Source organism: Colobus angolensis, unplaced genomic scaffold, assembly GCF_000951035.1.
Source record: "Colobus angolensis palliatus isolate OR3802 unplaced genomic scaffold, Cang.pa_1.0 Scaffold28, whole genome shotgun sequence".
Classification (NCBI taxonomy): domain Eukaryota; kingdom Metazoa; phylum Chordata; class Mammalia; order Primates; family Cercopithecidae; genus Colobus; species Colobus angolensis.
Window position 1 is genome coordinate 8,469,885 of NW_012116043.1, and position 12,815 is coordinate 8,482,699.

At 44.6% G+C, this 12,815-nt stretch overlaps 1 protein-coding gene across 1 annotated transcript in view; it reads right to left on the reverse strand.

Moving 5' to 3' along the window:
* Positions 1-12,815, reverse strand: part of CCDC64 (coiled-coil domain containing 64) — a 123,761-nt gene that overhangs the window by 23,624 nt on the left and 87,322 nt on the right. Inside the window, exons 3-5 of the mRNA XM_011948570.1 lie at positions 9,276-9,392; positions 8,350-8,361; positions 5,908-6,054 (exon numbers count right to left, since the gene is read on the reverse strand). Of these exons, the coding sequence (XP_011803960.1) occupies positions 5,908-6,054; positions 8,350-8,361; positions 9,276-9,392 (276 nt within the window). The remainder of the gene's footprint in view (positions 1-5,907; positions 6,055-8,349; positions 8,362-9,275; positions 9,393-12,815) is intronic.

A 12,815-nucleotide genomic window follows, 5' to 3' on the forward strand; every position in this document is an offset into this window, starting at 1 on the left:
TGAGCCGAGATCACGCCACTGCACTCCAGCCTGGGCGACAAGAATGAAACTCCGTCTCAAAAAAATAAGGGTTATACCAACCAATCGCACTGTGTAGGCCCATTTTAATTTGTATCTTGGTTCAAACAAAAATGTGAAAAAATTATGACATTTGTAAGACAAGTGAAAATCTGAACACTCACTGGGCATTTTATGATATTAAGAAAATATGCGGATTTTTTGGTATAATAGTACTGGAGTTACATTTTTTAAAGTTCTTTTAGAGGTTAGTACTTTTTATTTCCAGATGAACTTATTAAAATCTGAGATTTACTTCAAAATAATGTGAGAGAAAAGGAAACAGATGTTATGAAGATGGGGCAGCACTGGGCAGGGACTGGTGGTTTTCAGAGCTGGGCTTCATTATACTGTGACACTGTGGAATGTTTGAAATCCTTTGCAATAAAAAATCAAACACACACAGGCACACAAAGTGAGATACCATTAGAGTCTCACCAAGATGGTTAACATAAATAATACAAATAATATCAACTGGGGCAATGCTGGTGGGAGTAGAAAATGTACGAATACTTTGGAAAATTGGCAGTTTCTAATAAAATTAAATATAATCTATATTCTATGATGCAGCAATTCCACTTTCAGCTGTAGACCCAACAAAAACGAAATGTGCACAACAGACACACACAGGATGTTCAAATAACCACAAATGGGAAACAATCCAAATGCCAATAAAAATAGAAAACGTAAATTGTGGTATGTTCACATGTTGGAATACTACACAGCAATGAAAGAATATACTACTACCATATGCCACAACATGGTTAAATTTCATAGACACAATGTTAAACAAAAACCAGACATAAAAAGTATACATGAGTCTATTTATAAAACGTTCCCAAACTTCACTGAGGTAGAAAAAAGTTGGAGTAGAGGTTTGCTTTTGAGGAAGTGGCAAGTATTCTTTTTAGGGTGCTGATCGTGCTCTGTATCTTGATCTCCACGGTGGTTACACAGGTATGTATTTGTAAAAATTAATTGGGCTGTCCCCTTAAGATTTGTGTGCTTTACTATATATATTTTTTCATTAAAAAAAAATTAAGGGGAAAAAGAGTAGCTTGGAAAGGCGCCAGAGGTGGAAACAGGAGTAGCATCTGGATAGTAATACCAAGAGTTTCTACCCCAACCCCACCATTAGAGGCAAGGCCCTAGGCTGGCCCCTCGCTTCCACATCAGGTAGTTGAGCCACAGGTGAAAAGTGACTTTCCTAAAACCCTTGTGAAGCAGAACTGGTCTGATGACTCCCAGTCCAGGGGTCTTTCCGGTTTCCACATACCTCATTTGTTCCAGAGAGACATTAACAGATGAGATAGTAACTTATTTTGAAGATCTCTAAGGGAGGAAGTCCCACAGCTTCAGTTCTAACTCTCATGGGCAGAAATGTCCAAGTTTTGCCATGTCTAACATCAGTCCTTCATCCTGTACGTTCACCTGTTTGTTCTCTCAGTCCTTTTCTGAAGACTGAAAAGAGCTAATTACTTGGGAGACATTCCTCTTCAATAGCTTTCCAAATAGCTCTATTCTGCAAGCCAAATATTATATACATTATATGTCCTTTAGACTTTTCCCAGCCTCTCTCTCTTGATTTTTAAATGATCTCAGAGATTTTCACATAAGCCTCTATTTTTAGAGCTAGCAGAGCCACAGAGATCAATGAGTCCAACTACATCAGGATAAAACTGAAGCTTAGAAAAGGGGAATGGTGCCAGTGGTAGAGAGGAGATAGCAGCACAGGGGTCAGGAATTGTGGGCAGTACTCTTTCCTTCTCTCTCCATGCTGCGACTTCACTCCTTCCACCCCACTGCATTCTCCATGGCCCCTTTCTGTGTGGAGTTCACAACAGGGCACAACTCTCTGGGGAGGTCACTACTGCTGAATATAAGGGGACGACCCAACCACAACTGCTAAATGCTATTTTTTGAGTCTCTGTCACCCAGGCTGGAGTGCAGTGGCGTGATCTTGGCTCACTGCAACCTCTGCGCCCTGGGTTCAAGCAATTCTCCTGCCTCAGTCTCCCTAGTAGCTGGGACCACAGGCATGCGCCACCACATCCAGCTAAATTTTGTATTTTTAGTAGAGATGGGGTTTCACTATATTGGCCAGGCTAGTCTCGAACTCCTGACCTCAAGTGATCTGCCCATCTTGGCTTCCCAAAGTGCTGGGATTCTAAGCGTGAACCACCACGCCCGGCCTAAATGCTATCTTCTCATCTGTGCACTCCATCACTAACCTGCTTTTAATACAGCAGACCCTAATTGCGGAATTCTCATCAGTTTGCTAGCAGCTAGGAACATGGCCACATGCCACATCTGCCCAGAAGCAATGTTTCCCACTCTTCATATCTGTGGACTGCAACGCCCCACTCCAGGTCCTTAGAAGACTTTCAGGAAGTGGTGGTGGGAGGGGAGAACTTCCTGGGATTTAAATTAAGCTAATTTATTCTGTTATAAAACAGCATTTCTGGGGTCACCTCTGTTCCATTAAAAAGAAAGTAGACACTGCACTGGTCTTTTCCAGACTCGTGGCTGAGTTGGTTTGTGGCTCCTGCAGAAGTGCAGACTGGGGTGGCTGGCAGCCACTTAGAGCTCTATAGTTCTCATGAAGGGAGAAAGCTGCCTTGCAGAGCCTTTGGCCAATCACTTAGGTGCCCCGGGAGCCTCACCTTCACCATCAGCACTTGGAAATGATTGACTAACGGCACCAGTGATCTGGAATAGCCCTAACGAGGAAGGGTTTGGAGCCTGGCTGCCCAGAGAATGAAGAAAGGATTGGCAAGCCTGCTCTGCAAAGTTCTGGTGGATCAGCAACACCTGCTGGTCCAGTGGGAACTTCTCCAACCCGTTTTGAGGAGACTCAGAAAGAAAAACATCAGGGTTACAGAAAAAAAGAAGACATTCCTAGGAAGCATTTGGCACAATTACAAATGGCATATTAAATTGGCAAAATGCTTCATAATTATTTTTTTAGACAACTCCACACACATCACAGCAGGAGGAAGTTAGGCATAGACAAGTACAAGTTCTTACGTACCGGACAAAATTAGTTCAATTACTCATGCACACTCAAAGGTGCTTAATTAATGATAACAGCAAGGGAACAAAAGACCAGGAGAGGTCTGCACTCTCCAGTCAACAACTGATTCACCAATTGGATAGACACAAGAAAAACCAAACCAAACAAGGGAAGAGTCTATTACATTTAAGAGGCCTTTAAAATAAGAAACATCATTCTTTATATGACAAAGGTGACACTAAGTATACTTGTATGTATGAATGAGAATGACACCAAGTGCTTTGTGTTTGTATATAGTACACTATATTTACGCTCATCTGAGGGAACTGGGATGGTGTGATGTTACGTGATTTGCCTAATGGTACACAATCAGCATTAGAGCAAGGTCTAGGCTCCAGGTCACCTGCTTCCTGGGTTGCCCCACAGCGAGCAGGGCCTGTGCTCTGCTGACGGAATCCACCCAGTTGCTGGGACTAGGCCCTGCACACATCTGTAAGATGCCCAGCTCAGTATAAGAAGTAAGGGCAGTGAAGTGGCCCTTAGAGGGACAAACAGATTTCCTTTACTGGATAGTAAGAGTTTGGCAAAATACTTGATATATACTCAGTGCTCAACGAATAATAATTTTTATGCTTATTCTCAGGTCTGAAAAAACTCAGAGTTGGATTTGATCAGTTGTTTAAAAATCTGTTTTTGACAGCAGGACCCCAATTACATGGTGAAAGAGATCAAAAGGGGGCTCCTCTGGTTGTGACAGGCCTGTTGCCTTGCCTGCTCAGCCATCCCTCACCCTTGTCTGAGGATTTAAAATCAAGGGATTAAGTACATTCCAAGGCCACTAGCTTTACATTTTACAAGTATGGTTTAGGATCATTCAGCTGCTACCTAAGCTGGATTTTTTATTTCTGTATCAGTACAGGCCATTTTAGCAATAGAAAGGACTTTCTGGAGGACACTGGTAATTAGTGGCAACTTGAGAGTTTCACATGAACTGAAGGACTATAATGATAAATTGTTAGGGAAGATGAGAATTCAGCCCGTAAATGCAGATTTTCCAAATCAACTGAGTACTGCCTGACTTGCTGCAGGTCCTTAGGTGAATGACACCTTCTCAGTCTTGAAGTTCAACAGGAAGACAGTGGATGTGCACATGGTGAGCAAGTGCATGTGGCATGATGGGATTCTCGCTGCTAGAGAATGTACAGCCCACAGTGCTGGTCAGGCCTCTGATGGCCTACTAGTCCTTCCTCTTTCCCCCTACCTAGGCCCCTAATTTTTGATTTGAAATAAGGACTTTTCACTGTAAATTCATGCTGAACTGAAAGTTTCTTTTAGGCAAGGGCCATTTTTCTCTTTCTCCATACTTATATTCCTTCTCCTCCCATACTGTATCTCAGCAACCCTCAGGAAAGCAGCCTGATAGGGTAATAAATGCTGGTCAGGAACTGACTTTCGGAGGCGAGTGATACCAGGAAGTTATTACTGAGCTACAGGTAAAGCAGATGAGAGGGTTCCAGTCTCGATTCTACCAAAGACTCACTACATGACTTTGGATAAACGATTCAGTTTTTCTCAATTTCAGCTTTATGATGTGTGCTAAAAGCACCCTGTATGCCAAAGAGGCACACAAATGTTCACTGCTATTATCATCATCAACCTTGAAAAATCAGCAAACTCTTTTCCATCTTGAAAACTTCTGTAAGGCTTTAGCCAGCACCATTTTCTACTCAACATTTACTGAGGCACTACTATCAATATATGAAAAGTTACTAGCTGAAGATACTAAAAACATGGAGAGAGAAAAGCCATTCATTTTCCCTCAAAGAGGTTCATCACTCAGGTGTCAGCTTAGCTGATGGTGTCAGGGACAAGTAATCTTAGCCCAAGACACTGTATTTCCTTATCCCATACCCCAAGGCTTTCAAACAGCCTACCTATGAGCCCAGTGGGACCTTCTGTGGCCTAGCCTTTGGGCGGAGACCCATCTGGTGCTTGAGCACACCTGGATGACCACCTCTGCACAAACATCAGTGTTGCAATCTAGTGCACTCCCTGGCATTAACAGAGAATGCCAAAGGGAAGCAACGCACTCCGAGTTTCTGACCCCAGTCCTCCTAGGCCAGCCCAGCAAAGCATCTTGGTAGCAGATGCTGTACTCTATTTCTGGGAAGACTGGAGTGATGATATCTTTTTGTTTTGGGAGTTGTTTCTTGTCAAGCGTGAGCTTGGGGATTCAGCTGAGGCCCGGTAGCAGTTCCCAAATAAGAACAAATATGGCCATGAAGCAATTTCCTTCAGGAAGGAAAAAAAGAAACTGATTAGGTTCACAAAGGGTTCAGTCTATGCCTTTTCTGGCAACTGGCAGAAGCAGAATATAAATCTTGCTGTGTTCAGTGGGCAGCTTCGGGTTTCTGCTCCATGCCAACCAACTAAACCCATGAGCTTGGGAAGACAGCAGCAGAGAGCATTATGAGCTGAGTTAGAGAGTTACAGGCTCCCTCCGAAACCTTTTAGCAGATTTCACAAATGCTAGGAGGCCAGAATAGCACTCCTGGTGTTCCAGCCAATGTTAACCCAGAGAGAACTCTGTGAAACTGCTCCATGGGCCAGTGGCTCAGAACACATTGGAGAAATGATCTGTGGGTAGCGGTGCACTTCCTTCAGGCAGAGTCAGAAGAGTCAAGTTAGTGAATGCCCCAGGCCCCACAGTGAGACCTAGGCATCATCCACTCCTGGCTTACCCCAGCAGTGATGCTGGCCTCTCAGCCTTTTCTTTTTGGCTAAGTGCTCCTTTTATCTGGCTCTAGTCCTGCAGGACAGCTTCTCTACCCCAGTACCTGTAGGTCCTTGTCATGGCCCTGCCTCTCCAGGATTAGCACCCGGTCCTGTAGCTCCTCCACGGTCCCTTGGAGCAGGTCATTTTCCTCTAAAGTAGCGCTGAGACGATGCTCCAGCTCCCGTTTCCGATCTGACAGCATCTTGATCTGAAAGGGTTGGAGAGCCAAAGGGGTGGTGTGGAGTTACACCCGGGCTAACAAGTAGGAACTAGGGACTAGCCCCAAAACATGAAGGCAAGTGTCTTTCAGTGTTCTGCCCAATGTCACGGTACCCCCATCTCTGAGAGAGTAACTATGAAACCCTAAGCTGAAGAGAAAGCCCCTCCCCTCTAGAAACCTGTCTGGGAAGGGGTGGGAGTTGATCTCTGGGGAAGCTGGAATGTGGGATGCCAGGCAGAGGAAGGGAAGGCTAGTGCTCTGGAAATTCCAGAGATAAGATAAAAGAGGGCTCCACCTTGCCTGCTCTCAACGTTACCCCATCCTTACAATTGGCAGGAGGAGTGGAACCTAACCTGCTGCACTGCTTCTCCTCCTCAAGTCATGAGCACAAGAAAATGCCCAGGAAATCCTCTGGAGCGCCATGTTTTCACACCCCAGGATTCCTCTCTGTCTTCCTTTCCCCGCTCCTGGCTCCACTGGCACTAGAGGTCACAGCTCAGACCCAGTGCCTTGAGTTAAGGGAAGAGCTCCCAGGGTACAAAAAGCAAAGTAGTGCCTGCATCAGCCTACGTCCTGGGATGGAGCAGGACACAGATACAAGTGAATGCTGACTTTACTCAGAGTAACTTTTACCTGAGGGAGTCATTCGTGAAGAGGTGCAAATTCTTTTCATGAAACAGGTTGATATGTTTGTATACACTGAATATCTAGTCAGTCTCCACATACGTAAATCTTTTAGTAAGGTCTGTCTAATCTCTTCAGTGTCAGTGAGAAAACAGAGGCAAAGAGGAAAGAAATGCCAAGTCTCCTCTGGCCTCATGGCTTGTAGGGTGAGAAGCTGAGCCAGTGCTCCCAAGGCCAGGGATGCTTCACTCAAAAAACCACCACCCTGGCTCAGGGGCTCCAGAAAGCCTCGCCAATTGGATCTGACTCTCAGGGGACCTTCTGGAATCCTGGAGGTCCTCGTGGATCCTCCCATTTATTCAGCAGTGCCCTGCTGGACTGATTCTCAGCCAGCTTCTTGCTTGTAAATATTTTCTTGACATGGTTAAAATATTCTCCAGGCTCTCCATTCCAGCTTTGATAATAATTCCTTAAGGCTTTTAGTTGGGCAAGTTTTGGGGAGCAATCTTAGAACTTTTCCAGGGGAAATCCTGAAATGAATGTCTAGCTTGTTTCAAGTCCTATGAGATACAATTTTCCCTTTACTTTTTAGCTGTTCTCACTCTCCGAACTAGAATTCTGCTCGCAGGGCACAGATCTTCTCTGGCCACCAATCCAATCAGATAGGATGTTGTCCTGGAGAAACAAAGTATGTGGCCTTTGTCCAGAGAGATCAGGTATCTGGCCAAACAAAGAAATATTGTCTCTCAAGTGTGCACCTGGGTAGGGGACCAAAAGGAGCAAGCCCCTTTTGTGAATGGGTCCACTATTTCCTACACTGAAGCAAAGTCATCCATGTGAAGAGAATTCTTACTCTAGTTGATTTTCATTTAAATACCCTCTGACCTTTAAATTTTCCTTCCCATGAATCATCTTTGTTTCCCAAGTTTCAGTCAGTGAAGTGATGGGGTAATAAGATTCTGATACACAACTGACCCTAAAAAAACTTAGTTCGGAGTGGCCGGGCATGGTGGCTCATGCCTGTAATCCCAGCACTTTGCACTGTGGGAGGCCGAGGTGGGAGGATCACAAGGTCAGGAGAGCGAGACCATCCTGGCTAATACCGTGAAACCCCGTCTCTACTAAACATACAAAAAAAAAAAAAATTAGCCGGGCGTGGTGGCAGGCGCCTGTAGTCCCAGTTATTCGGGAGGCTGAGGCAGGAGAATGGCTTGCAGTGAGCCAAGATCTTGCCACTGCACTTCAGCCTGGGAGACAAAGCGAGACTCCATCTCAAAAAAAAAAAAACAAACAAAAACAAACAAACAAAAAAACATACACACTTAGTTTGGAGCTACACAAAGTAACTTACTTAAACAATTTTCATAGCTTGCCTTTTAAAGGTAGCAGTATTCACGGACAAAGCAGGGAATCAGCGTTAGGCCACCAACTCCCTCACCCAACCCTATACACCCTGAAACTTGTGAACAAATCTGGCAATAAACATTCCTGGGGATGACCCGGTTCATGAGGGTCTAGAAAAAGTGAACGCATCGGGGAAAGAGGAAGACAGAAAACTTGAAGGAGTCAGAGGCTGGCAGAGGCAGGTGAATGGCAAGTCATGCACACAAATGGTCACATACAGGCATGCCAAACCCCACTGGAACAAACTCTACTTACTTCAAGGACCTGCTGCTCAATACCAGTAGGCATTCCAAGGGAAAGGGGGAAGGAAGGGAATGGGAGGCAGGAGAAAAGAGAAGATATTGACAGACTTTAGGAAAAACATCCTCAGGTCATTTACCAAGCAGGGGAGCAGGCTATCTGGGTTTCTCTGGCCTGACCATGATGGCTGATCGCTTCATCACAGTGGAAGGTTACTTGTTCAACCTGGCTCTAGACTGTCCTTCAAACTCTGACTTAGCAAAGGGGCTGCTGTCCAGATACTTGGCTAAAGGGTCCTCAAAAGCAGACCAGGTGGAAGCCTCCCCCGGGGGCAGGCCTGGTTTAGGCTGGTGATAAGATCCTTACCCTCTCTTCACCTTCCACAACCAGATTCTCACAGTATTGTTCCCCTGCCGATACTTTCTTTTTCCCCTCATCCTGGCCCTCACGTTCTGGCCTCTCCTATGGTTTCAATAACATCACTGTCTTCCCGGTATCATACAAAGTGCCTCGTATACATTAACCCATAATATCCTTGCAAAAACCTGTGAAGTAGAAACTTCTATTTCTCTCATTTTGCAGATGAGAATAACAGCAGACCTTAGTAAGATGTACTGAACTGGGCCTAAATGGAATAGAGAAAGGCGAGATGTCCTTTCCCACCTTCTATTTGGAATTGGCAAGGATATTTTTAGAGAGATCAACATATTCAGTAAAATGTAGGTCATCTGTGATTTCAATACACCCGGCAGTAACTCTGAGCAACTTCATTTTTCCAGACAACAGCCTACCCAGAGAAACACAGATCAAATGTTCCCCATTTAGTTTCGCACAGAAATGTCTTTCTGTAGAGATTTTAGTCCCTTTTACATAGAGCAGTTTTTTGTCTCCCAGTGAGAAAAGCATTCCACCTTCCAGCACTGCTGTGTGAGGAGGCTCACCTCAGCCTGAAGACTCTCCAGCCGGATGATGTGCTGGTTGGTTGACGAGTTTTTCTCCCGAAAGTCTTCTCTGAGGGCGTGGACCTGCATGGAGAGTTGTCTCTCAACTTCTGATGCCTGAAACAGAGGAGAAGTGCAGAGCTGATTCAGAGGTTATGCAAAGAAGTCTGTTAAGATTTCTGTCTTTCATTTATCAAGCATCTCTTTGCACTTTCCATTCTATAAGGAGCACTAGATGAGATGCTGGTTTCCCACGCACCATTCATTTGTTCTCTAGTGCTAAAACAGGACAAACTCCCACCTCCACCTCCACCATTAATGACTCTGTCTAGGTCCAAGACCACTTGACTGATCAGAAGAAACAGCCCTAAGAAATAGTATGCTCTCAAATGTTAGTTATCATTATTACTCTACATATAGAAGAAACTCAGCAAATATCCACTAAATTGAAAGTCTGAATATTTTACATGAAAGAATAAGATGGTTATACCTACTGCCTTAGAAATTCCTTCATTTCTCCCATCAATTTCCTCAAGTGGGCTCAGTCAAATCACACGCATCTGCATTTCTCTCCTCTACTTAACATGGGCACTATTTGAAATTGCTTGTCGGCCGGGCGCGGTGGCTCAAGCCTGTAATCCCAGCACTTTGGGAGGCCGAGACGGGCAGATCACAAGGTCAGGAGATCGACACCATCCTGGCTAACATGGCGAAACCCCGTCTATCTCTACTAAAAATGCAATAAAATCAGCCAGGGGTGGTGGTGCACACCTGTGGTCCCAGCCCAGCTACTTGGGAGGCTGAGGCAGGAGAATCACTTGAACCTGGAAGGTGGAGGTTGCAGTGAGTTGAGATCATACCACTGCACTCCAGCCTGGGCGACAGAGCAAGACTCTGTCTCAAAAAAAAAAAAAAAAGAAAGAAAGAAAGAAATTGCTTGTCATACCTGTTAAGATTTTTGCCACTCATTCCTCAAGGACATTTTTGCAACTTTTAATTCTTTGGGGAGTGCCAGCAGAGGTGCCTATTTCCCACCTCAATCCATTTATGATCTAATGCTAAAATACATTAGATCATAATCATAACATAACACCAAAATACCATTTGGTGTTGTAGGAGGCTAACTTGGTAACAAAAATTCCAGCCCTCCTCCTGAGGGTCCCAGCCCAGACCCTGCTGACGGAGCCCTGCTCACTGTCCTGTGGAGAGGAGAGCCATGGGACAAATTAAGTAACTGCCTCAATGCTTTTTTGAGGCCAAATGGAGTCAGTAAGCTTTATGGGTTCTTGGGAGAGATCACCATGTGCTGGAACGGCCAGGAAAGACTTTCCAAGGAGGTGGGACGGTAATAATGTTGAAATGGTAGACTAGCTGTTCAATGAGGCTCTCATAGTAATGGTTACATGTTCAATAATTCTTTTTATCTTCAAGTACTCTATAGTCAATTGTCCATCTTTTTTATTTTTGGTTCCACATATTCAACAAATGTTACCTCACTGGACTACAGAGCCACAGAAGATTCTTAACCTACTATTTTTAAAACAATTACAAAACACAGAACAAAATAAAATAAAACCATACTCTAGTTGATTTTCATTTAAATACCCTCTAACCTTTAAATTTTCCTTCCTATGAATCATCTTTGTTTCCCAAGTTTCAGTCAGTGAAGTAATGAGCTAATAAGATTCTGATATACAACTGACTCCTTAAAAAACTTAGAAGTTCAGAGCTGCATGAAGTAACTTACTTGAAATGAACAATTTCATAGCTTGGCTTTATGATGCAAGGAATCAGCATTAGGCCACCAACTCCCTCACCCCACCCTACACACCCTGAAACCTGTGAACAATTCTGGCAATAAACATTCCTGGGAATGTTTCCCCTATATTATTTCTCCTTCATATTCTAAATTTAACTTCAGATACTCACTAGGCTGTTTTAGAATTCTCAATCACTCAGAAACACAATGAGTCATTCACTCTTGCCGGAAGAATCACATTAGTAATATTTACTGAGTACATACTATGTGTCAAGAACTGTGCTAAATGCTTTCAATGCATTATCTTGATTGTTACCCCTAATTTACTAACAAGGAAATTGGCTCAGGAAAGTGAAGGAACTTGCCCAATGTCTCAGTGACAGAATCAGGATGGTAAAAACCTTGGGCTGGGCTGGGTACGCTGGCTCATGAGTGTAATCCCAGCACTTTGGGAGGCTGAGGTGGGCGGACTGCTTGAGCCTAGGAGCTTGAGACCAGCCTAGCCAACATGGTGAAACCCAGTCTCTAGAAAAAAATACAAAAATTAGCCAGGCATGGTGGCATGTGCCTGTAGTCCCAGCTACTTGGGAGGCTGAGGTGGGAGGATCACCTGAGCCCAGGGAGGTCGAGGCTACAGTGAGCCATGATTGTGCCACCACTGCACTACAGCCTGGGCAACAGAGTTTGAAAGCCTATCTCAAAAACAAATAAATAGGCTGGACAGGGTGGCTCATGTCTGTACTCCTAGCACTTTGGGAGCCTGAGGCGCCTGGATCACCTGAGGGCAGGAGTTCGAGACCAGCCAGGCCAATATGGCAAAATCCCATCTCTACTAAAAATACAAAAATTAGGCCGGGCATGGTGGCTCATACCTGTAATCCCAACACTTTAGAAGGCCAAGGTGGGCGGATCACAAGGTCAGGAGTTCAAGACCAGCTTGGCCAACATGGTGAAACCCCGTGTCTACCAAAAGTACAAAAATCAGCTGGGCATCGTGGTGTGTGCCTGTAATCCCAGCTACTCAGGAGGCTAAGGCAGGAGAACTGCTTGAACCGGGACATGGGAGGTGGAGGTTGCAGTGAGTTGAGATTGCGCCACTTACACTCCAGTCCAGGCTACAGAGCGAGTCTCAATCTCAAAAAACAAACAAACAAAAAAATTAACCAGGTATGGTGGTGCGTGCCTATAGTCCCAGCTATTGGGAGGCTGAAGCAGGAGAATCGCTTGAACTTTGGAGGCAGAAGTTGCAGTGAGCCAAGATCACACCACTGCACTCCAGCCTGGGTGACAGAGTGAGACTATATCTCAGAACGAAGAAAACTTTTAAAAAATTAAATAAAAAACCAACTTTGGCTGTCTTACCCTCAAATTAGTACTGTAATACTATCTTCTTGTATTTTGAAATAGTTTTTCATATTTATTCTCACTACTAAAACCAAACTTTACACAAGTCCAATTTAGCAAGGCTTTTCTTCTTTCCTTTTTTTTTTTTTTAATGCTAGGCATTTCTCATTTCAGACTCTTAAAATTTCTTCTAAGGCCAGCTGCAGTGGCTCACGCCTGTAATCCCGGCACTTTGGGAGGCCGAGGCGGGTGGATCACCTGAGGTCAGGAGTTTGAGACCAGCCTGTCCAACATGGTAAAACCCCACCTCTACTAAAAATACAAAAAACTAGCCAGGCAAGGTGGCGGGCACCTGTAGTCCCAGCTACTGGGGAGGCTGAGGCAGGAGAATGGCGTAAACCCGGGAGGCGGAGCTTGCAGGGAGCAGAGATCCGGCC